Source organism: Schistocerca gregaria, chromosome 11 (assembly GCF_023897955.1).
Source record: "Schistocerca gregaria isolate iqSchGreg1 chromosome 11, iqSchGreg1.2, whole genome shotgun sequence".
Classification (NCBI taxonomy): domain Eukaryota; kingdom Metazoa; phylum Arthropoda; class Insecta; order Orthoptera; family Acrididae; genus Schistocerca; species Schistocerca gregaria.
Window position 1 is genome coordinate 94,342,516 of NC_064930.1, and position 26,930 is coordinate 94,369,445.

The 26,930-nt window shown below is 44.9% G+C and overlaps 1 protein-coding gene across 4 annotated transcripts in view; it reads right to left on the minus strand.

Annotated features, from left to right (window-relative positions):
- LOC126294960 (neprilysin-2-like) overlaps positions 1-26,930 on the minus strand; it is a 385,930-nt gene that overhangs the window by 22,636 nt on the left and 336,364 nt on the right. For all 4 annotated transcript variants that reach the window (XM_049987185.1, XM_049987183.1, XM_049987186.1 and 1 more), the window contains exons 8-11: positions 25,946-26,104; positions 24,132-24,275; positions 17,914-18,010; positions 5,669-5,837 (exon numbers count right to left, since the gene is read on the minus strand). In XM_049987185.1, the coding sequence (XP_049843142.1) occupies positions 5,669-5,837; positions 17,914-18,010; positions 24,132-24,275; positions 25,946-26,104 (569 nt within the window). The remainder of the gene's footprint in view (positions 1-5,668; positions 5,838-17,913; positions 18,011-24,131; positions 24,276-25,945; positions 26,105-26,930) is intronic.

Consider the following 26,930-nt stretch of genomic DNA (forward strand, 5'->3'; position numbering starts at 1 on the left):
ATATTACATTACACAAAATATTGCATGATGTAAGGCGTCAGGTAAATCCAACACCTTCCATGAAAACCCTGACATAATAAGGAAATCTACTAGTATGTCTCATAGCTCCGAATAAGTCGTGACATTAAATTAACCAAAGTAATACAAGTAACGAGTGAGCAAATGGAATGCCACAGACTAACACAAGAATGCCTAAATACATGTCGTACCTTCCCACTGTGAGGCAGACGCAGTTCCGAGGGGAGGAACGAGGACAGAAGCCGAGAGCAGAACCTTATTAAGCTAGAAGGCCCTACGATAACGGATGGAGTAGACACCCACGTCGCCAGCCTAGCGCTAAGTCTACCACCCGCACGTTTTAGCATGAGGCTTTTTCGCGTCTCTGTTACGTCAAGGACCACCCCCCTAGCCCATGTTAAAAGCTAGAGCCTTCCAGAAAAACAGTATAGATCTTACGATAACACAAAAAGGGCCACTACCACCCGCAAGTTTTAGCGTGAGACTTTTTCGCGTCTCAGGTACGTCAAGGACCACCCCCCAGCCCATGTTAAAAGATAGAGCCCTCCAGAAAAACAGTGTAGATCTTACGATAACACAAAAAGGGCCACTACCACCCGCAAGTTCTAGCGTGAGACTTTTTCGCGTCTCTGTTACGTTGCAAACTTTAAAAACATTGCCCCACCACGAAAAGTATAACGTTTCCCATTGGATAGACAGAATTTTTGTAGGCGGAGCTTAAGGTTAACATTGAGACCCTGATTGGTCAGATGAAAACACAGCCAGACAGTTTTTTTTAACCATCTTCGGTAAATGGTAGTAAGGAGAAGTTAGGAGGGAGTTGCTTCCGAGACGGCGAGGTGAGCGGAGCTGTGCTGCCCGCCGCCCCCTGACGAACACCGACAAGGTAATGAACGCACGCGATGCCGCATAACAGCGCATAAGGCTTCACTCAGAACTGCAGAAGTCTCATCTGTTACACCCCCTTTTTGCGTAATACTAGTGTCGATCGTAAATTAAAGCTCATGGTGTTCACATTTGCCACTTGAAGTAAAAAACTGAAACGCGATGATTTTTCTGTTATATAGTTATTGAGAAGCCACATCAGCCACTGTAATTTACGACAAGTTAGATAAGTAATTAATGGTAATTGAGGGTCACTGTAGACCATTTTGATAGTTTTCTCTATTGTGAAACTTAATTTAAATCTAGATTATAGATGTGATATGGCATAGGTCATCCTTCGATCCATTGTAGAACTTGGAAACCCGCTCAGGGAATATTCGTTCACATTTTTGTTGAACGCAGTTGGTTTTTACCATCCTGTATTAAAACATTTCCTTTTATCAATAGTGCAATTTATAAACGATGTTTTGTGAGTAGAACTAAAAATAGGAAAGCCTTGAACCCCTTCCACTAAATTTAGTTAGTATTAAGATTCTTTTGCAGGGAGTGCAGTGGAGCTGACGCTGAGATCATTAAGTATTTGGTTATACCATCGCTAGTCTCACTGAACTCTTCTGAATTCTACATGTCATGTGTAGTCTGGCGTCTCCTTACCAGCAACAGGTCCCAGGTTCAAACAAGTCAATTCCCTAAAAAACACGCTCAGAGCGTCGTTGCGCGAAAGTGGTAGGGAGACACGATATAGAACAAACAGACACCACGCAGAATGTTAGACATACTCTGACAATTCTCTCTTGCATATCCTCAGCTGTAGTTGGAGCATCTTTGTAAACAATGTGTTTTACGAATCCCCACAAGAAAAAATCCAGAGGCATCAAGTCTGGCGAACGAGCCGGCCACGACACATCTCCTCTGCATCCAAACCAACGATATCGGAATTGTCTCTCCAACTTTTTTCTAGCAATCAGCGAAAAATGTGCCGGACACCCATCGTGTAGATACCACATCCTGTTCGTTGTTCATAAAAGTATTTCTTCCAATAACAGACCTGATGTTTCTTGCAGGAATGTGATCTACTTACTACCATTAAGATATCCTTCGATGAAATAGGGGCCTATAATTCTGTCCTCCAGAATCCCACACCATACATTCACTGAGCACGATTTTTGGTGTGCAACTTGCCACAGCCAAAACAGATTTTCAGTTGCCCAATAATGCATGTTACGCAAATTAACATTTCCGTGGTTCGTGAATGTAGCCTCGTCAGTAAACATAATCAAATTAATAAATGTGTCTTTCCTCTGAATCTGAAGTTGACCCACTCGGCAGAATTCAATGCGACGCATACAATCTGACCAGTTAATTCTTGGTGGAGACTGATTTGGTAAGGATGATATTTACGGCGACGCAGAACACGAACAACACTACTCTGGCTCATACAGAATTCCCTTGAGATCTGACGAGAACTAACAAAAGGATCTCGAACCGCAGTGGTAAAAGTACCAATTTCCATTTCCTTGTTAGTAAGTTTCCTTTGCCGGTTATGTTTCCGATGCGTTAAAGATCCAGTTGTTCTCAATGTATCATACACGCATTTAAATATACGACATGTAAGGTGGGAATGTTGAGAATATCTTTCAGAATATAAGTCTTCAGCTCTCACTGAATTTCTTTGGCATTCTCTGTGAATGAGAAGCGTATCGACTTGTTATTGGAAGGAATACATTACCACATTCGCTTGATTCGACGATACTAGCCTTACCGTTCCTATTAGTGTTAAATTGTGAAATCGTCGAATGGTGCTTACATGTCAATGGCACGTATTTGGCGAATATTTACTATTTGCACGACAAACGAGAGAGAATTGTCAGAGCATGTGCTTCGATAAGTGCCGAAGTGACAAGGAATATCACCAACCCTTACTACCATTAAGATAACCTTCGATGAAATAGGGGCCTATAATTCTTTGGTAATTCATTGGTATGAAACCAATGGTCATCACTTCTAACACCTTCTGTAAATGGATGTTCATGCCACATTTTTGACCTTTGCTGACCATCAAAGACCTTACTGTTACATTATCGTTGGATTCGTCTCGATAGCCGCTATCAGAAAATGAGTACCAAACTATAGCATCTCATTTAAAGCGTCCCTGCCTAGCAACAAAAAACCAACGTCGTATTATAGCCCCTGTTGTTCCATGCAACGTTTGTCCCACAAACTTTTCAGCTTCTATCATACTTTCGGAGTTATTTTTGGTGGCAACAGTTAGTGACTCATTTATATATAGGGTGGGTCAGGAAGAAAGGTAAGTGTTTCGACAGACACTGGTAATGAAGAAAAACTTCGTGTGGACATATGCCCTATTCCGAATGGTTTCCAAGGTAGAACACTTTTAACATACATTTTTATTTATTTTCTGTATTATTCATTGTCAATGTTTACAACGTACCACAGTAATATAGAGGAAGTTGAGACGAACATTTTGATACAGGACGCTTGTGGTCTATCAAGTCGGAAAACTATCACAGACTGGCCTGCAAAAAGCGCCTACCTACGGACTTTCAATATTCTCACGATCTCTCCGCGCAAACTGTTAGTCCTAGAGCAAAAATGAATAGGACTTTTTTGCAGCAACTTTAAGATAGTTTAATTGTGTACTGAGACACGTTTTCGTCGGACTGTGCGGTTTTCGAGTTATTAAAGAAAAACGTACAAAAGTGATATTAAACGTGTCCTATCTCGGAAACCATTCGCAAATAGGGCATATGTCCATATGACGTTTTTTGTTCATAACCACTAACACTATCGTGTCTCTAAGTTGTACCTATCCTCTTGACTCACCCTGCATATATAGAGTTAAGGAAGGCCAATGGTCTCTGCACTACAGCTGTACACCAATCGCAAACCCTTATGAGAATCAGAAACATTCCTCACTCACAAATAAAGAAAAGATGTTATGTGGACATGTCTCCAGAAACGCTTAATTTCCATGTTAGAGCTCATTTTAGTTTCGTCAGTATGTACTGTGCTTCCTCGATTCACCGCCATGATTTCATACGGGATACTCTACCAGTGCTGCTAGAACATGTGCCTTTACAAGTACGACACAACATATGGTTCATGCACGATGGAGCTCATGCACATTTCGGTCGAAGTGTTCGTACGCTTCTCAACAACAGATTCGGTGACCGATGGATTGGTAGAGGCGGACCAATTCCGTGGCCTCCACGCTCTCCTGACCTCAACCCTCTTGACTTTCATTTAAGCGGGCATTTGAAAGCTCTCGTCTACACAACCCCGGTACCAAATGTAGAGACTCTTCGTGCTCGTATTGTGGACGGCTGTTATACAATACGCCATTCTCCAGGGCTGCATCAGCGCATCAGGGATTCCGTGCGACGGAGGGTGGATGCACGTATCCTCGCTAACGGAGGACATTTTGAACATTTCCCGTAACAAAGTGTTTGAAGTCACGCTGGCACGTTCTGTTGCTGTGTGTTTCCATTCCTTGATTAACGTGTTTTGAAGAGAAGTAGTAAAATGAGGTCTAACATGGAAAGTAAGCGTTTCCAGACACATATCCACATAAGATAGTTTCTTTCTTGGTGTGTGAGGAATGTTTCCTGAAAGTGTGGTCGTGCCTTTTTGTAACACACTGTATCAGGGTGTCCCAGCTATCTTGTCCACCCAAAATATCTCTGGAACAATAGCAGCTATTGGAAGACGACTTTCACTGGTATCAATGTAGGGCTGGGGCCCATGAATGTACATATTGGAAACATTCTAAAACGAAAGAATATGTGTTTTTTACCACAAACTTATCTTTTTTTAAATGGACCTCCTATATTTTTTCTTCAGCAATCCATAGCATGACAAAGCACATACACAATGCACAATGGCATTGATTGCATCGCAATATTCCCATTACAGCCCGAGATATTGAGACGCGAAGTTGACCCTTGAAACACCCGACATTCGCTGCTAGCGCACGTCCTGAGGCTCAGGCGTGAACCCCATGCTGCAGGATGGCGTATTATTCGTTTCGGACCTCTTGATAAGTATGGAGGTGTGACTACGCATGTCAATCACATCGCGATTACGGGCAACATGGGGTTCACGCCTGAGCCTCAGGACGTGCGCTAGCAGCGCATGACGGGTGTTTCAAGCGTCAACTTCTCGTCTCAATATCTCGGGATGTAATGGGAATATTGCGATGCAATCAATGCCATTGTGCATTGTGTATGTGCTTTGTCATGCTATGGATTGCTGAAGAAAAAATATAGGAGGTCCATTTAAAAAAAACATAAGTTTGTGGTAAAAAACACATATGCTTTCGTTTTTGTGTTAAAAAACACATATGCTTTCGTTTTACAATGTTTCCAAATATGTACATTCATGGGGCCCAGCCGTAAACTGATATCGGTGAAAGTCGTTTTCCAATAGCTGATATTGTTCTAGAGATATTTTGGGTGGACAAGATAGCTGGGACACCCTATATATACATATATACACACACACACACACACACACACACACACACACACACATATATATATATATATATATATATATATATATATATATATATATATATATATATACCCTGAGCCTCTTTCGTCAGCCGCGCACTTTGGTTAGACTTGAAGGCAATAGCACTTTATCTGAGGACAGTGGATTGTCTGATGCACACCACAGCTGCCCTTTGGATAAGCTGATACTTGCACACAGCGGTCACCACTTTTGAGGCTCCATGTGTACTCACGTATGGAGTTCTCGAGGGTGTCGTAGAAGGCATTGACGGTGGCCACGTTGCTGTGGCTGGTCCACTCCGTCTTGTTGACGGGCTCCCGCAGCCGGCCGAAGGAGTAGTCGACGGCGAACCTAGACAGGTTGAGCACGCTCTCCAGGTACAGGGCCGGTCTGATGTCCAGCTGCAAAAGTACAGTCGTGGGCGAAACACGTGGCGAGCCACCAACAGAGCACTAGCTCACAAGGATGGAGGTACGCGTGGTGATCGAGGGAAGGTTACGGGACTGCCTACTCACTGGCAACCCTGTGGGAAGAAGTTCCTCAATGGTATACAGTAGCTTTCTGACACGGTTTCAGATTTCTAAAGTGTATAGGGAAATCACAATGGCCAGGCACTAGTTCCCTGGTGTCACTATAGCAGTCCCTGTGTATACGTGCCATGAAAACGGTTGCTATTGACACTGGCAAATTTCTCCAGTGGAGGAAGTTAAGGTAATAAAAGATGGACTGGGGCTTCATAAGAGGGCTGAATCCAAAATCGTCCTAGTGCATCCAGGGTAACCATGGTCCAGCCAGACACTCAGAAACGAGTTTTCCCAATTGACAAGTCTGTGGACTGAACAGTTTGAACTACACTTCTTCAGAGATTGGTGCTGTGTCACGATGTGGGAAATTGAGGAGGGTAAGGTCCTGACAAAAGGGAGGCTAGGACTTCCTAAGAGTGCTGAGTCCAAAATTCTTCTTATGGTAGCCATTGTGTCCAGACAGAAACTTTGTAATGTGTTTACTCAATTCACAAGTCTCCCAACTGAAACGTTTGAACTACACTTCCTCCAAGATTGGTGATGTGTAACCATGTGAGGAGATATTGGATAAACACTCAGGACCTGAGGGTTATGAGGCTGTAATACTGGGTGGCAACCATACTGTTGTCCAGCTTATGTCAGAACACACACCTGTAGCAGGCTTGTTAGTCTTTCTCTGTCCATTGCCATGATTTATAATACTGTTACCTCACTAGGAAAGGTCAAAACCTAAAGTTAGGAGAACGCTTCAAGTCATGACTTTCTCAATACAGTAGTTCCAAAGGTGATCTTTAAAACCAGATATGAATAGCATAGCATTAAACCTCGAGCCGTGGCGTTAGAACAACAAAATGGGAAAGTTTCAACAATACGTGGTCGGTGGCAGAGGATGTGTCATCAGAGCTGATCTTATGAAGCATGTGGGAAAACTCCAGCGACTGGCACAGCCAAAAAGGTTTTGGCAGGCACGCTGGCAGACTGCATACAAAGCAACTGATATACCAGCTGGATACTGAGGCATGATGTCCATCAGAGGCTCTCCAGCACCTGAATACCAAGCCTTGCTGTAACTGTATAGATACCTGTTTCATGTGTGGATCGTTATTAAGATGGAAAAGAGTTGAAAAAAAGAATGAGATTTTCACTCTGCAGCGGAGTGTGCGCTGATATGAAACTTTCTGGCAGATTAAAACTGTGTGCCTAGACTCGAACTCGGGACCTTTGCCTTTTGCGGGCAAGTGCTCTACCATCTGAGCTACCAGAGCACGAGTCACGCCCGGTACTCACAGCTTTACTTCTGCCAGTACCTCGTCTCCTACCTTCCAAACTTTACAGAAGCTCTCCTGCGAATCATGCAGAACTAGCACTCCTGAAAGAAAGGATACTGCGGAGACATGGCTTAGCCACAGCCTGGGGGATGTTTCCAGAATGAGATTTTTCACTCTACATCGGAGTGCAGTTGGAAAAAAGTTTGTATGTGATTCTAAATGTCAGCTTAGGTTCACCTTCATAAAACTACATGTGTTTCCACGTTTTTGGTTATGTTCCAACTAAGTTTTGGCTTGGATGCGTCTGCCTCAGAGGATACTGTTTGTTTACAAACCGGATTTTTCCCCAGTGGCGGTTTGAATGATGAAATACAGATTGTGCTGACACTAACCACATGGTTATAACTTGTAATATTTTTGCTTCCCTGGCCTATGCTGGGACATGCCAAATCTAAAAGACGATTTTGGTTTATTAGGAGACTGTCATTTCAGCCAAGTAATGCGGTATATGGAAACTATAATGTTGTACAACGTGTATAAACTGACCTGGATGGAACTTACTCCATTGTGATCACCCACATGAAACGTTTCTTGTCTCCTTCTAGCTGTCCGGAGCACATCCTCATAATGAAGAATTGTCTTTTCTCGCCACTGATTGGCTAGCATTAGAGAACAAGGACTCTAGAATAGTGTCAGATAAATGGGTTGAATCAGACTAAGGACGATCGTGCACAGTGAAAAAGTACATAGTGAAAGTATGTTAGAAACATTTCGGATGTTATTTTTCTTTAATTACGTGTGATTTTTTCGTAAATTGATTGAGATGTGATCACAGCTAGTACACTTTACACGAAAATGTTGGTGATTCTTGTGATAGTTAAAATGTATAGTATCATCCATAATGAATATTCAAGTACTCACTGTCAACGTCTAAGCTTGTATTAAAATTGTAGCAATCCTGACTCCTGTCAAGGAGCGTGCTTTCAATTGAGTTCTGACTATGCTATGCAATTCTGCATAAGGGAGATGTCAATAGAAGACGCACACTGACTGGGAAGAACTTATACAATGTATGCCTAAAGCATACATTTCCACCTGCAACGCTCACATGAAATATTTGGCTGTGTTGAATCAGGTCACATTTTCGACAGAAATGAAATGTAGAGATATTGTGTGCTGTAGTAATGAAACCTTATTTTAAGTAAACAAATGCTTTTGATCTCCAGTTGGGATGTGGTCAGCTCTGAATGCGTTTATAAAACGTGTGAGAGATCTGGTCAATGCCATATTTTCACCCAAACCAGAATACATAATATATACAAACAACTGCAATACTCAATACTTGCAAATACTCAGACGATGTCGTACATTAAGGTAACTAGACACGATATGCATAGACATTTTTCTGAAATTATAAAAACATTTCCTTCTCATTTTTTAGTAAACAGATCATTAACCATTTCCATTTTCTCTCATATAAATATATGATCAAGAAATACACTTTTATAGGAGCTATATTTTTCTAAAATTTTGAAAGATTTTTAATAGTAATGATTATTTTTATCATTATTCATACTTCTATAATTTATTCTAGATAATAATTTGAAAATATTTATAAATGAAATAACCATATACAAATTTTCCTGGACTCATTAACCATATCCTGTAAGCTCACTGTGCTGCAAACTGTTATATCTCTGGTCTTCTTGACCTAAAATGTTTTGGGACGAATTAGTTGCATTCTGAAGTCTGTTGTGTCGTGACGCAAATTTACGTTCAAGCATGTACCTGGTGGGAGATTGGTGGTTGTTGTTGGCGAACAGTTGTAATTTCATCATTGTGTAATGAGTACAATTTAGCCACACAGCTTTCTTATCTCAAAGAAAAAAAACTGGATCATACTACCTACACATAAAATATAATTCTTTCAATGAGCCATGATTTTTCTAGCAAGCCACATTTTCTATGAGGAGCCACAAGAAGTTGTAGAGAAAAATACAGTTTACTACTGTATGACTTTTTTTGATAAATTTATTAGTTACACTATACAAGCGTTTCAGTTCCTAAAAAAGCTGCACTCCATTGATATTTTTCAACTTCACATATTTTAATGAGTTTCCTCAATAACAGAGGGCAGGTAATTTCAGTTTGGGTGTTTTTTCTGGTGTATTTTAAGAGCCAAGGATTTGGTTATTGCTGTGTATTTATGTTTTGCAGATCAAGATGGAAAAATAATATGTGAATTTGCATGGAAAATAGACGCAATGAAATTAAACCTGAATTGTAAGAATTATGGACAGACTGATACTCAAATATAACAATCAGAACTTGTGGACCATAGTAGGATGACCAATAATCAACCTCCAAATTGGAGTTAGATTATATGGATAAATCAAGAAAAATAGAAAAAAAAAATTTTTAAAATTCAGTGTTTTATTCAGCTTGAGTTGTGTGAAAGTGTAGCATCAGTTACTATTTCTAAGCCAAAGATAGACTCTAAAGAAGAAATGGGTGGGATGAAGACATAACACATACAGGATATTTATATGTAAGAGAAAGGAGGATGAAGGAACTGAATCAGTGGAACAGAGGGATGTTGGAGTGAGTGATTCAACTTACAAAAAAATTGTCTGCTTGACAATCAGAAAGGATACGAGCGCCGAAAAATAATTGATTTTGTTCTCGTCCGAAGTCGGTATCCTCATCTACATCTAAATGGATACTCTGAAAATCACACTGCAGTGCCTGGCAGAGGGTTCATCGAACAACCTTCAAAATAACTCTCTAATATTCCAATCTCGAACGGCGCACAGAAAAAATCAAGGCCTACATCTTTCTGCACGAGTTCGGAATTACATTATTTTATTATGATGATCGTTTCCCCGTATGTAGGTCGGCGTCAACAAAAGATTTTCGCATCTGGAGGAGAAAGTTGGTGATTGCAATATTGTGAGAAGTTTCCGCCGCAATGAGAAAGTCTTTGTTTTAATGATTCCACCACGAACCCTGTACCATGTCAGTAACGCTCTCTCCCCTATTTCTCGATAGTGCAAAACGTACTGCCGTTCTTTGAACTTGCTGGATGTATTCCGTTATTTCTATTTGGTAAGGATCCCAGACTGCGCAGCAGTATTCTAAAAGAGTGCGGACAAGCGTAGTGTAGGCAGTCTCCTTAGTATGTCTGTTATATTTTCTAAGTGCTCTTCCAATAAATCACAGTCTTTGATTCACCTTCCGCACAACATTTTCGATTTGTTCTTTCTAGTTCAAATTGTTCGTGATTGTAATTTCTAGGTATTTAGTTGCATTTACGAGCTTTACAAGTAATTGATTATATGTGTAACCGAAGATCAACGGATTCCTTTTAGCACTCATGTGGATGAAATCCCACTTCTCATTGTTAAGGGTCAACTGCCAATTTTCGCACCACACAGATATCTTTTCTAAATGGTTTTGCAATTTGATTTGATCATCCGATGACTTTACTAGACGATCAACGATAGCGTCGTCTGCAAACAACGTAAGAGGGCTGCTCACATTGTGTCCCAAATCGTTTATATAGATAAGGAACAGCAAAGGGCCTGTAGTAATACCTTGGGGAACGCCAGAAATCAGTTCTGTTTTACTCGACGATTTTCGATAAATTTCTACAAACTGTCTGACAAGAAATAACGAATCTAATCACGTAATTGAGACGATTTTCCAAAAGCGAGGAATTTCACTACAAGCTGCTTACACATAAGCACCATGTCAAAAGCCTTCTGGCAATCTAGAAATACGGAATGAATTTCGAACCTCTTGTCAATAGCACTCAACACTTCGTGTGAGTAAAGAGCTAGCTGTTTTTTCAAAAATGACCTGTATATTTGAAACGGCAATAAAAACTAACCGAGCAGCGATAGAAATACACCGTTTGTTGCAATATGCTTGGGACAACAGTACATTTTCAGGCGGACAAACTTTCGAAATTACAGTAGTTACAATTTTCAACAACAGATGGCGCTGCAAGTGATGTGAAAGATATAGAAGACAATGCAGTCTGTGGGTGCGCCATTCTGTACGTCGTCTTTCTGCTGTAAGCGTGTGCTGTTCACAACGTGCAAGTGTACTGTGGACAACATGGTTTATTCCTTAGAACAGAGGATTTTTCTCGTGTTGGAATTCCACCGCCTAGAACACAGTGTTGTTGCAACAAGACGAAGTTTTCAACGGAGGTTTAATGTAACCAAAGGACCGAAAAGCGATACAATAAAGGATCTGTTTGAAAAATTTCAACAGACTGGGAACGTGATGGATGAACATGCTGGAAAGATAGGGCGACCGCGTACGACAACCACAGAGGGCAACGCGCAGCTAGTGCAGCAGGTGATCCAACAGCGGCCTCGGCTTTCCGTTCGTCGTGTTGCAGCTGCGGTCCAAATGACGCCAACGTCCACGTATCGTCTCATCTGCCAGAGTTTACACCTCTATCCATACAAAATTCAAACGCGGCAGCCCCTCAGCGCCGCTACCATTGCTGCACGAGAGACATTCGCTAACGATAAAGTGCACAGAATTGATGACGGCGATATGCATGTGGGCAGCATTTGGTTTACTGACGAAGCTTATTTTAACCTGGACGGCTTCGTCAATAAACAGAACTAGCGCATATGGGGAACCGAAAAGCCCCATGTTGCAGTCCCATCGTCCCTGCATCCTCAAAAAGTACTGCTCTGGGCCGCCATTTCTTCCAAAGGAATCATTGGCCCATTTTTCAGATCCGAAACGATTACTGCATCACGCTATCTAGACATTCTGTGTGAATTTGTGGCGGTACAAACTGCCTTAGACGACACTGCGAACACCTCGTGGTTTATGCTAGATGGTGCCTGGCCACATCGCACGGCCGACGTCTTTAATTTCCTGAATGAATATTTCGACGATATTTGCTGTGGGCTATCCGAAACATACAGGAGGCGGCGTGGATTGCCCTCCCTATTCGCCAGACATGAACCCCTTTGACTTCTTTCTGTGGGGACACTTGAAAGACCAGGTGTACCGCCAGAATCCAGAAACAATTGAACAGCTGAAGCAGTACATCTCATCTGCATGTGAAGCCATTCCGCCAGACACGTTGTCAACGGTTTCGGGTAATTTCATTCAGAGACTACGCCATATTATTGCTACGCATGGTGGATATGTGGAATATATCGTACTATAGAGTTTCCCAGACCGCAGCGCCATCTGTTGTTGACAATTGTAACTACTGTAATTTCGAAAGTTTGTCTGCCTGAAAATGTACTGTTGTCCCAAGCATATTGCAACAAACGGTGTATTTCTGTCGCTGCTCGTTTAGTTTGTATTGCCGTTTCAAATATACCGGTCATTTTTGAAACACCCTGGACGAGAACGATGTTTTCTAAATCCGTGTTGACAATATGTCAATAGACCGTTCGCTTCTAGGTAATTCATAATGTTCGACGACAATACATATTCCAAAATCCTGCTGCATATTGGCGTCAATTGTATGGGCGTGTAATTTAGTGGATTACTCCTATTGCCTTTCTTGAATATTGCTGTGACCTGTGCAACTTTCCTGTCTTTGGGTACGGACCTTTCGTCGAGCTAACGGTTGCATATGATTGTTAAGCAAGGAGCTATCGCATCAGGTTACACTGAATGGAACTTAATTGGTATACAATCTGGACCGGAAGACTTGCTTTTTATTGATTTAAGTTGTTTCACTACTCCGAGGATATCTACCTCTAAGTTACTCATGTTGGAAACTGTTCTTCATTCGAATTCTGGAATATTTACGTCGTCTTCTTTGGTGCAGGAATTTCGGAAGGCTGTGTTTAGTATCTCAACTTTAGTAGCACTGTCATCGATAATATTTCCATTGCTATAGCGCAGGAAACCATTGATTATTAATTTCAGTGTCGATAACTTCTGAGGTGGGTCGTCTTTGGTTTGTGATAGTGTTTCCAGTGTATGTGTGGGTGTTAGTTACCATTACAGAATTTCTCTGAAAACAGAGGTTTTGAACTCGCTTGCACAGCGCTTACTTGCTGCAGTTATGCCTTGGAAATGGCACGGAGTGCTTCTGTCGAAATATCGGCGGTTGTCGACAACAACAACAACACGCGGCTGTATTCCCGTAAGTTATTTGAACACTGAATACACAGGGAAAGGCTAAGGTCTGGGACTTCTCCCTCTGAGTAAGTGGTTCATGAGTTTTTGGCCAAAAACAATACAATAACGCCCCAGTGTCACCTCCAATTACGCCAGATTGAGCCCCGTGCGATACTTTTCTGTTCACAAAAGTAGAGGCAACCTTGAAAGGTTATCGTTTTGCAAGACAGAGGTGAGATTAAAAACGCATCGCTGAGAAAGCTAAAAGCTATCCTATAATTCGAGTTCCAGAAGTGTTTCAGGGATTGGAAGGAAAGATGTATAACAAGTACTGTAATTCGAACTTTCTTCAGAAAACAAAAATTTCCATTATTTTTTGAATATACTACATATACACTGAAGAGCATAGAAACTGTTACACCTGCCTAATATCGTGCAGGCCCTCCGTGAGCACGCACAAGTGTCGCAACACAGCGTGGCATGGGCTATACGAACGTCTGAAGTAATGCTGGGGAAATTGACACCATGAATGCGGTACGGCTGTCCATAAATCCTTAAGAGTACGAGGGGGTGGAGATCTCACTTGAACAGCACGTTGCAAGGCACGCCAGATATGCTCAGTAATGTTCATGTCTGTGAACGTTGGTGGCCAGCGGAAGTGTTTAAACTCATAAGAGTGTTCCTGGAGCCACACTGTAGCAATTCTGGTCGTGTGTTGCGTCGCATTGTCCTGCTGGAGTTGCCCAAGTCCGTCGAAATGCGCAACGGACGTGAATGGACGCAGCTGATCAGACAGGATTCTTACGGACGTATCACCTGTCAGGTTCGTATCTAGACGTATCAAGGGCCTCCTATCACTCCAACTGCACACCACACCATTACAGAGCCTCCACCAACTTGAACATTCCAATGCTGACATGCAGGGTGCACGGATTCGTGAGGTTGTCTCCACTCCCGTACACGTCCATCCTCTAGGTACAAATCGATACGAGACTCGTCCGACCAGGCAACATGTCTGCAGTCATCGTCAGTCTAATGTCGATGCTGACGAGCTTAGGCGAGGCGTAAGGCTTTGTGTCGTGCAGTCGGCGAAGGTACACGTGTGGACTTTCGACTCCGAAACCCCATATCGTTGATGTTCCGTTGCATGGTTCGAAAGAGGAAAGGCCGCTGGTCCTGATGGGATACCAGTTCGATTTTACACAGAGTACGCGAAGGAACTTGCCCCCCTTCTTGCAGCGGTGTACCGTAGGTCTGTAGAAGAGCGAAGCGTTCCAAAGGATTGGAAAAGGGCACATGCCATCCCCGTTTTCAAGAAGGGACGTAGAACAGATGTGCAGAACTATAGACCTATATCTCTAACGTCGATCAGTTGTAGAATTTTGGAACACGTATTATGTTCGAGTATAATGTCTTTTCTGGAGACTAGAAATCTACTCTGTAGGAATCAGCATGGGTTTCGAAAAAGACGGTCGTGTGAAACCCAGCTCGCGCTATACGTCCACGAGACTCAGAGGGCCTTAGACACGGGTTCACAGGTAGATGCCGTGTTTCTTGACTTCCGCAAGGCGTTTGACACAGTTCCCCACAGTCGTTTAATGAACAAAGTAAGAGCATACGGACTATCAGATCAATTGTGTGATTGGATTGAGGAGTTCCTAGATAACAGAACGCAGCATGTCATTCTCAATGGAGAGAAGTCTTCCGAAGTAAGAGTGATTTCAGGTGTGCCGCAGGGGAGTGTCATAGGACCGTTGCTATTCACAATATACATAAATGGCCTGGTGGATGACATCGGAAGTTCACTGAGGCTTTTTGCAGATGATGCTGTGGTGTATCGAGAGGTTGCAACAATGGAAAATTGTACTGAAATGCAGGAGGATCTGCAGCGAATTGACGCATGGTGCAGGGAATGGCAATTGAATCTCAATGTAGACAAGTGCAATGTGTTGCGAATACATAGAAAGATAGGTCCCTTATCATTTAGCTACAAAATAGCAGGTCAGCTACTGGAAGCAGTTAATTCCATAAATTATCTGGGAGTACGCATTAGGAGTGATTTAAAATGGAATGATCATATAAAGTTGGTCATCGGTAAAGCAGGTGCCAGACTGAGATTCATTGGAAGAATCCTAAGGAAATGCAATCCGACAACAAAGGAAGTAGGTTACAGTACGCTTGTTAGCCTACTGCTTGAATACTGCTCAGCAGTGTGGGATCCCCACCAGGTAGGGTTGATAGAAGAGATAGAGAAGATCCAACGGAGAGCAGCGCGCTTCGTTACAGGATCATTTAGTAATCGCGAAAGTGTTACGGAGATGATAGATAAACTCCAGTGGAAGACTCTGCAGGAGAGACGCTCAGAAGCCCAGTACGGGCTTTTGTTAAAGTTTCGAGAACATACCTTCACCGAAGAGTCAAGCAGTATATTGCTCCCTCCTACGTATATCTCGAGAAGAGACCATGAGGATAAAATCAGAGAGATTGGAGCCCACACAGAAGCACACCGACAATCCTTCTTTCCACGTACAATACGAGATTGGAATAGAAGGGAGAACCGATAGAGGTACTCAGGGTACCCTCCGCCACACACCGTCAGGTGGCTTGCGGAGTATGGATGTAGATGTAGATGTAGATGAACGCTGACACTTGTTGACGGCCCAGCAATGACGTCTGCAGAAATTTGCGGAAGGCTTGCTCTTCTGACACTTTGAACGGTTCTCTTCAGTCGTCGTAGGTCACGTTCTTGCAGATCTTTTTCCGGCCGCGGCGATGCCGGAGATTTGATGTTTTACCGATTCCTGATATTCACGGTACACTCATGAAATGGTCGTACTGGAAAATGCCCGCTACCTCGGAGGTGCTGTGTCCCATCGCTCCTGCGCCGACTATGACACCACGTTCAAACTCCCTTAAGTCTTGCTAACCTGTCATTGTAGCAGCAGCAACCGATCTAACAACTGTGCCAGACACTTGTTGTCTTATATAAGCGTTGCCGACCGCAGCGCCGTATTCTGCTGTTTAGATATCTCTGTGTTTGTATACGCATGTCTGTCCCATTTTCTGCGACTCTTTAGTGTACGAGGTGCATTCAAGTTCTAAGACCTCCGATTTTTTTTCTAGTTAACTACTCACCCGAAATCGATGAAACTGGCGTTACTTCTCGACGTAATCACCCTGCAGACGTACACATTTTTCATAACACTGACGCCATGATTCCATGGCAGCGGCGAGGGCTTCTTTAGGAGTCCGTTTTGACCACTGGAAAATCGCTGAGGCAATAGCAGCACGGCTGGTGAATGTGCGGTCACGGAGAGTGTCCTTAATTGTTGGAAAAAGCCAAAAGTCACTAGGAGCCAGGTCAGGTGTGTAGGGAGCACGAGGAATCACTTCAAAGTTGTTATCACGAAGAAACTGTTGTGTAAAGTTAGCTCGATGTGCGGATGCGTTGTCTCGGAGAAACAGCACACGCGCAGCCCTTCCCGGACGTTTTTGTTGCAGTGCAGGAAGGAATGTGCTCTTCAAAACATTTTCGTAGGATGCACCTGTTACCGTAGTGCCCTTTGGAACGCAATGGGTAAGGATTACGCCCTCGCTGTCCCATAACATGGACACCATCATTTTTTTCAGCACTGGCGGTTACCCGAAATTTTTTTGGTGGCGGTGAATCTGTGTGCTTCCATTGAGCTGACTGGCGCTTTGTTTCTGGATTGAAAAATGGCATCCGCATCTCATCCATTGTCACAACCGACGAAAAGGAAGTCCCATTCGTGCTGTCGTTGCGCGTCAACATTGCTCGGCAACGTGCCACACGGGCAGCCGTGTGGTCGTCCGTCGGCATTCGTGGCACCAACCTGGATGACACTTTTCGCATTTTCAGGTCGTCATGCACGATTGTCTGCACAGAACCCACAGAAATGCCAACTCTGGAGGCGATCTGTTCGACAGTCATTCGGCGATCCCCCAAAACAATTCTCTCCACTTTCTCGACCGTGTCGTCAGACCGGCTTGTGCGAGCCCGAGGTTGTTACAGTTTGTTGTCACACGATGTTCTGCCTTCCTTAAACTGTCGCACCCACGAATGCACTTTCGACACATCCATAACTCCATCACCACATATCTTCTTCAACTGCCGATGAATTTCAATTGGTTTCACACCACGCAAATTCTGAAAACGAATGATTGCAAGCTGTTCAAGTAAGGAAAACGTCGCCATTTTAAGTATTTGAAACAGTTCTCACTGTCGCCGCTGGCGGTAAAATTCCATCTGCTGTACGGTGCTGCCATCTCTGGGTCGTATTGACAATGAACGCGGCCTCATTTTAAAACAATGTGCATGTATCTACATCTTTCCAATCCGGAGAAAAAAAATTCGGACGCCTTAGAACTTGAATGCACCTCGTATAACCGTGAAAGGTGAAATTGAATTCCAGTTGTTCGACATCTTGAACATCTTGGGTTGTGCAGATGGGTGAAAATGATTACAGAAGACAGAGTGTAATTATGTGTCAGTTTGACAGGTGTTCCTCTGAGAGGCAATGTACATGTTTACAGACGCATTTGGCACGGTTTACCTTTTCGTAGAACTTGTCGAGCTTGGCGTCATCCAGCAACTCGTCGGGGTACGCGATGTGGGCGACCATGGACTTCGCTTTCTCGAGTGCCTTCTTCCTGCACATCACATCACAACACATCAAGTCACATACTGTCCGGATCAGTAAGGTGTTTGTACATGTAAATGACAACAGAAATGAACAGTTATAGCATCTCAGAAAGAAAGCGAGAGAATGGATTATATCTACATGTCTTCATGCACAAGCGTAGACTTGTAGTAAAATGTAAACATTCACTGCCATAAACGTCACAATTAATGAAATATACCGAGCTATTATGCCACTGTATTTTATGTTAACCGGGGATCTAGAAACGACGGAGAGGATCCGTCGCCGCTGCAGCCACAGTGGTCCACAATCCCACGACGACTACCGCAGTCCACTTCACCCCTCCACCGCCCGACACTGAACCCAGGGTTACTGTGCAGTTCAACCCCCGGTGGACACGCCCAGGTAACTTCTCACACCAGAAAACTGTAACCCCTGTGTTTACGTGGAAGAGTAGTGGTGCTCTACGCGTACATGGAGAACTTGTTTGCGCAGCGGACATAGTGTAGCTGAGGCGGAATAAGGAGAACCGGCCCGCATTCGCCGAAGCAGATGGAAAACCGCCTAAAAACCATGCACAGACTGACCGGTACACCGGACCTCGACACAAATCCGCTGGGGTGGATTCGTGCTGGGGACCAGGCGCTCCTTCCCGCCCGGAAAGCCGTGCGTTGGACCGCACGGCCAACTGGGCGGGCCTATTATGCCATGGTCGAATGTATTTCACCTTCGAAACAAAACGTTTCGTTGCCATCTGCGGAGGGCATTTCCAAGCTTCTTTGAATGTCCGATTCACGCCCTGTCTCGCTGCTAACTACAGGAAAATTCCGCTTCTGAGAGCTCCCGTCCAGTGGCGTGACATCACGTTTTTTTAATCGGCGAGCGCCATTGGCCATGTCCACTGCCGTCGTCCGCTGCTGCTATCACCCCACAGTGGAGCACTGGTACACGTCTTCTGCGGTACCATAATCCAGATGTCACTCAATTTCACACCTTCCTCCTTCGTACTGAAGTTCGAGGGGTGTTTTGTAGTCTCTATGGTCTCTGTGTAGAGCCTTTCAGTGACATCCAACTGTGGCTGGTTCTACTTGACTCCCATCAAAATGAATGTGATGGTCTCCTGTCTGCAAAGAGTATTCCTCAGCAGCTGACCTGTCAGTGCCTCTTCTTCTGCAGTTGGGTCGTGCTCTTCTAGGCCTGTTCTTTACTTACTGTATCCCTAGGACTTTCACAATGAGGATGAAAAATAGAATTTGCATCAGGATTGAATACAAAAGGCACAATGCCCACTTCTGTACAAGGGGAGTGACGCTGTGCTTTGAGATTTCTTGGCAGGACAGTATTACATTCCGATGCACCACTGTAGGTTTACTGTATCCCTTGGATCTTCATGTTGACGATGAACATAGAAATAGCATCGATATTAAATACAAAAGGAACAATGCCGACATCTGTGCACGGGTAGTGTGCTTCAAACAGACCGTGCTTTGAATCTTTTCTAGGAAACAGTATCAGATTCCGATGCACCACTGCAGATTTACTGTGTCCCGTGGACCTTCGCATTGACGATGAAACACAGAAATTGCATCGGCATTGAATACAATAGGCACAATACGACTTCTGTAAACGGATAGTGACACTTCAAACAGTCTGTGCTTTAAGCCTTTCCTGGCAGAACAGGTTGGTTCAAATGGCTCTGAGCACTATGGGACTCAACTTCTGAAGTCATTAGTCCCCTAGAACTTAGAACTAGTTAAACCTAACTAACCTAAGGACATGACACACATCCATGTCCGAGGCAGGATTCGAAATTGCGAACGTAGCGGCCTCGTGGTTCCAGACTGCAGCGCCTAGAACTGCACGGCCACTTCGGCCGGCTGGGAGAACAGTATTAGATTCCGACACACCACTGCAGATTTACTGTATCCCTTGGACCTTCACATGGACGATGAAACACAGAAATTGAGTACAAAAGGCACAATGCCGACTTCTGTATACTGGAAGTATACAGAAGTTTATGTTTAAGGGGCGTTCATAGAGAAATGAGCCGGAGGCATAATTACAGAAACCAGTACCTGTATGTTAGAAGTACGGACCCTGGCTGTTGAGACATTTGCCCCGCTGTGATACAAGGGAGTGAATGTCTGTCTCATAAAATTCCCCGGGCTGCGATGTTAACCAGCTCCGCATGTACAGCTGGGCGTCGTCGTCCGAGGTGAATCGTTTGCCCCTCGGAGCCTTTTTAAGGGAACCAAAAATTCATTCCTTCTGATTCACTTCCCGCAACACGGGTCAACAGTGAATGTCTGGCGTTACTCGCAACCCTTGACCACCCTTCGCCAAGCGATCAAATCGAAACGACCAGGCAACCTCACCCGTGGGGTCATTCTGCTCCCCAACGCAAAGCCTCGTACGGCCAACACTGTCGCGGCACTCCTGCAGAAATTCAAATGGGAGGTTCTCGGCCACTCTCAATACAGTCCGGACCTCTCCCCCCTGTGATTACGCCATTTTTGGTCCCCTGAAAAAGGCTCTGAGGAACAAACGATTCATCTCGGACGGCGACTCCCAGCTGTACATGCGGAGCTGGTTAACATCACAGCCCCGGGAATTTTATGAGACAGCCATTCACTCCCTTGTATCACAGTGGGGCAAATGTCTCCACAGCCAGGGTCAATGCTTGTAACATACAGGTACTCGTCTCCATAATTATGCTTCTGCCTCGTTTCTTTTTGAACACCCCTTATAGTACCCACTTACGCCGCGCGGGATTAGCCGAGCGGTTTAAGGCGCTGCAAAATGGCTGGTTCAAATGGCTCTGAGCACTATGGGACCTAGCTTCTGAGGTCATCAGTCCCCTAGATCTTAGAACTACTTAAACTAACCTAAAGACATCACACACGTGCATGCCTGAGAGGATTCGAACCTGCGACCGTAGCAGTCGCGCGGTTCCAGACTGTAGCGCCTAGAACCGCTCGGCCAACCCAGCCGGCTGAGGCGCTGCAATCATGGACTGTGCGGCACGTCCCGGCGGAGGTTCGAGTCCTCCCTCAGGCATGGGTGTGTGTATCTGTCCTTAGGATAATGTAGGTTGTGTGCAAGCGTAGGGACTGATGACCTTAGCAGTTAAGATTTCACCCACATCATAGAGGCCGGCCGTTGTGGACGAGCGGTTCTATGCGCCTCAGTTAGGAACCGCGCTGCCGTTGCGGTCACAGGTTCGAATCCTGCCTGGGGCATGGATGTGTGTGATGTCCTTAGGTTTAAGTACTTGTAAGTCTAGGGGACTGATGACCTCAGATCTTAAGTCCCATAGTGCTCAGAACCATTTTTGAACACATCACACACCCACTTACACCTCCCCACAACTACACGGAATCCTATAAATTCCAGCTATTTCCAGCAATGGCGAGCATCCTTGGCTGATTTGAGGTGATCTGTTTTCAGGGTGAGTTTGGAGATTACCGCGATGCTCCGCTTTTTCAAGACTTTTCGTACGCACTCAGTCACGTCCATTAATGGCAGGAAAAACTTTCGATTTCACCGGCCATTGAACATCACTATGATTTCCACGCGGTGGTCTTAATGGTCTTCTCACCTCGGCGAAGGAATAACCATTCTTGAGCAATCTGTTGTTGAGATGTTTTAACTCTGCGCCAGGCAGCTCTCGTTAGCAGATTCTCCTTGCTCTATCCGGAAACGTTTTTAAGATGCCTCGCTTTTGTCATAAATGGTGGGTCGAATCACGGTGTAGATAATGGTTTGTCTGCGTGAGCTTTCGGTAAATCGTGTGCCCCGAGGTACCGTCTTATTTCTTGAAAACTTGCACACCGACAAAATTTAATCTTCCGCCTGTCTCCTCCTTAAACTGAATTTCTGAATTGGTGCCGTTGAGACGTATATGAAAACGATCCAGTCTGTCCCTGCGATGCCGTCACAAAACAAACGTACCATCCACCTACCGGAACCAAATATTCGGTTTCTTGTTTGCAGTTTCGAGTACCAGCTTCTCGAATTTTTCCATAAAGACGTTTGCTATAACTGAACTTACGGGGCTCCCCATGGCGGCACCATCTGTCCGTTCACAGAGATTGTCGTTCCGTTGGAAACAAGTGGTTGTGAGGCAATATTCAAATACCTCTGCAACATCAACAGGAGTTATGTTTTATTTTTCAGGAAAGAAGATGGTAGCCTAGTTCACACTTACCGAAAACCCACGCACACAGACGGTTGCCGACACCGGGATTCGAACCACCACCCACAACAAAAGCGAGACATCATAAAAACGAGCTGCCTGGCGCAGGATTAAAACATCTCACCACTGCATTGTTCACGAATGATTATTCGTTCGCTGAGCCGAAAACGGCGTTAAGGAACACCGCGTAAAAATCATAACAATGCTCAAGCGCCGGTAAAATCGAAAGTTTTCCTACGCCATTAATGGCGTGAATGACCGGATAGGAAAAAATGTTGACAAAGCGGAACATCACGATAATCTACTCGCCCACACGGAAGATACAAGATTATATAAAATCGGCAAAAGATATTTTCCAAACACTGCAAAAAGCTGGTATTTATAGGATTCTGTGCAGCTGTGTGGAGGTGTACGTGGGTACTACAAAAAAGAACTGTCAAAAAGTGACTCGAAGAGCACAACAGTACTTTTAGAAGAGGAGAGAGCGACAGATCAGCTGTTTCTGCAGCCGGGAGACAACCACATTCAGTTTGATAGGACTCGAGTACTACCAGCCACAAGTGGATACCACGAAAGGCTGTACAGAGAGGCGACAAATGCTGTAAACTTAAACTAACTTATGCTAAGAACAACACACCCACGCCAGAGGGAGGACACGAACCTCTGGCGGGAGGGACCGAATGCAGATAAATGATGCCACTTCTGGTAAAGGTTGCTTCGTTGGTAAAAAGGACTGACGGCACAAATCCCACAATTGTGGCAGTCTGTCGCAAGAACCATCGACCAAAAGAAAATGGTTCAAATGGCTCTGAGCACTATGCGACTTAACTTCCGAAGTCATCAGTCGCCTAGAACTTAGAACTAATTAAATTTAACTAACCTGACATCACACACATCAAGGCCCGAGGCAGGATTCGAACCTGCGACCGCAGTGGACGCTCGGCTCCAGACTGTAGCGCCTAGAACCGCACGGCCACTCCGGCCAGCGAACCATCGCCAAAATCCTTCCCGTAGAGAGAAATCTGATGCTGATAATCCTTCTGCTCCCTGCAAGCGATAGGGATAGTAGCAGTTGTCACACAAGATACACATAATCGTGCTTTCGCTTCCACCATGTTGTGGGCCAATTGCTTGGAGCTCGTACTGCGCTTTGCCTCAATACCCTGTTCTAAATTCGGTGTACGCACAGTCCGCTGCCTACCTCCACGTTCGTCTGTCGGAAAGGACCCACCATCACACAGACGCCCAAAAAGGGGCTCGACATGTTGTCTGATGTGGTTGGTGTCCGAAAGGGTACTCGTTTCGGTACAGCCGTACTGCCTCTCGATGGTTTCCATACACAGACACCACCTTGGCTTGTTCCCGACACAAATACCGGACCATTCCGCAGCTGAAATACACAGCCTGCAACACACAAGAAACACACGGAACGCGGTCAGGGGAGCTGTCATTGGTCAGTGCCCTCTACCGTGGCAACGCTGCATTTCGGCACACGTGTTAGTAGCACCTTTCTTCCTGCGTCTCCAGGCAGCAACCCGTCTGTGCAGTTTGGTTCAAATGGCTCTGACCACTATGGGACTCAACTGCTGTGGTCATCAGTCCCCTACAACTTACAACTACTTAAACCTAACTAACCTAAGGACATCACACACATCCATGCCCGAGGCAGGATTCGAACCTGCGACCGTAGCAGTATCGCGGTTCCGCACTGAGCGCCTAGAACCGCTAGACCACCGCTGCCGGCATCCGTGCAGTTTGTCGGTTTTAATAATGTGCACCCTGTATGATGAAGATCTTTGCAAAGTTCGTTGAATATGGGATTGGTTCTTCGTGGTGTAACACTTTCCATTTTCGTCGATGTAGTTATTTTCCAGTGGGACCCTACAGTGCTAAAGCTATCTGGGGCTTTCTTGCAGACACCCAGGGCGACACGTACCTGGTGGCCTCGTCCATCCAGTCCACCTCCTGCAGGATGCGGAGGAACTCCCGGCGGATGTCGTCCACCATCTCGAGTGCGGCCTTCTTCGCTTCCTCGTCGAAGTACTTGCGCACATATATGGAGCCCACGGAGAGATCCACGCTGCAACAGTAGGTAAGCCACTCTCAAACTAGCCAGTCTAAACGTCACACCGACACTAGGTGGCAGCAATGTGAGGAAGCTACAGTGGAATACCTACAGGAACGCGGATTTTAATACGTTTGAGCAGAACAGTGTTGTTCAGAAATCCACAGAGTTCTTTGTACAAACCAGATGGCAATTGTAAGAGCTGAAGGTCATGAAAGGGAAACAGTATTTCAGAAGGGAGTGAGATGTGATTCGATCTGTTCACTGAACCAGCAGTAGAGACAACCGTAGGTAAATTTGGAAAGGTAATTAGGGTTAGGAAAGACAAAATGAAAACTTTACACTTTGCTAACGATACTGTAATTCCATCCAGAAAGCAAGAATAAAATTTGGAAATTACAGCTGAGAGAAAAGAAATAAGAACTTTGAGGATTGCTGACGATTAAGGCTTCAGATGGCTCTGAGCACTATGGGACTTAACTTCTGAGGTCATCAGTCCCCTAGAACTTAGAACTACTTAAACCTAAATAACCTAAGGACATCACACACACCCATGCACGAGGCAGGATTCGAACCTGCGACCGTAGCGGTCGCGCGGTTCCACACTGTAGCGCCTAAAACCGCTCGGCCACCCGGGCCGGCTGCTGATGATGCATTGTTTCTGTCAGAAATGGTGAAGTACTTGTAAGAGTAATGGAACAGAATGGACAGATGTTGACAGATGAATATCGACAGAAGTGAAACAAGGATAATGGAATGTAGTCGAACTAAGTCAGGAAATGCTGAGGGAATTGGGTAGGAAATGCAGCACGAAAAGCGGCAGACGGGTTTTGCCTCTTAGGAAGGAAAATCGCTGATGGTGGGTGGAGTAGAGAGAGAGTAAAATGCAGACTGGGTGTAGGAATTTCTGAAAAGAGGCATTTCTTAACTTCTAATTAAGTTTTAGGAAATATTTTTGGAAAGTATTTGGCCAGAGAGCAGCCATTCACAGAAGAAATATGTGGGCAATGGTTAGTTCAGATGACAAGTGTACAGAAGCATTTGAAATGTAAAACTCGGGAAAAAGTAAGTTAGTGGGATAGCCTGACTAAAAAAATGGTTCAAATGGCTCTGAGCACTATGGGACTGAACATGTTATGTCATCAGTCCCCTAGAACTTAGAACTACTTAAACCTAACTAACCTACGGACATCACACACATCCATGCCCGAGGCAGGATTCAAACATGCGACTGTAGCAGTCACGCGGTTCCGGACTGCAGTGCCTATAACTGCATGGCCACCGCGGCCGCCTGCCTGACTAAAAGAAGGGGTCAATAGGGCAAACCCCGAGGCATTGTGGGGTCGTGAACCTGATAGCGAAGGAATATGTGAGGCTAGGGCCTGGGCTAATAAAAATTGTAGTGGGAGACCGAGCTTCGAATACAGAAAAAAAAGCTATGCAGACGTGAAGAGGCATGCGCAGGATAGCCTAGTGTGGAGAGATGGATCAATCTTTGGACTGAAGACCACAAGTACATCATCAACAACAAATGAAGCTACGGACCTGCAATCTTAGATGGAACAACGTCAGAAGAAAGGTAGACAGACGGGAGTTGTGAGTTTGGGTATCTACTGATGGGGGATCTATTATACGCCACAGAACTAGCAGAGGGAGATGCCACTGTGTGGCAGTGGGGCACTCACCCAGCGGCGACGATGCCGAGGCACTCCTTCCATCGGGGCTCCCGCGCTGTCTTGCCGGACAGGGCGGAGCTGTACTCGAGCTGGCGGCTGCGCAGCTTCTCCGTCATGTACGACACCGACTCACTGGCTGCCCGCCACATCACGTAGTTGGCCATCACCCTGCACAACACCCAGTTCTCTTCAGTCACACACACGCACCCCCCGAGGGGAACTCGCTGGCTCCCTACAGCAGCGGCCTAACATGTATCCACAGCACCATTTGCAGTGGCCTACCTGAATAAAATCTTCTCGATTCTCGAACCGTATCACTTCGAATAAACCACTTGAGCTTCGACAGCTATCTCCAACATCGGAAGTAAAAATTCACTGACTGCTGGGACAGTTGCAGTGTTTCGCCTGTAGGCAGGTGGGGCATCAGTTTCAAATACATCGACAGAAAAAAATCGCAGCATCCAAATATAATTACTGCAGAGTAATGAAATTTCAGGACTACATTTGTCTAGGTAATGTATAAGTGATTATCATTGCCAAGTCGCAGCTAACGTAAGCACAAGATAAGCCACTGCAAATGTGAAATACTGGTTCATTAATAACCAATCCAACCGCCAGAGTGGTGCATGCAAGGATGCAAACGTGCATCCATTGCGTTGTGCTGGTGCCAGAAGCCAGTCTGTGGAATTGAGTTCCATGCCTGTTCCGCTTGGTCGGTCAATACGGGGATGGTTAATGCTGTTTGTAGATGCTGCTTGAGTTGTCGCCTGATGACGTCCCATATGTGCTCGACTGGAGACAGATCTGGTGATCCAGCAGGCTCTGTAGAGCATGCAGGGCTACAACAGCGGTATGGCGGAGAGCGTTATCCTGTTGGAAAACACCCCTGGAGTGCTGTTCATGAACTGCAGCACAGCTGACCGAATCACCACACTCATGCACAAATTTGCTGTCAGGGTGCGTGGGATAACCGCGAGAGTATGCGAAATCATAC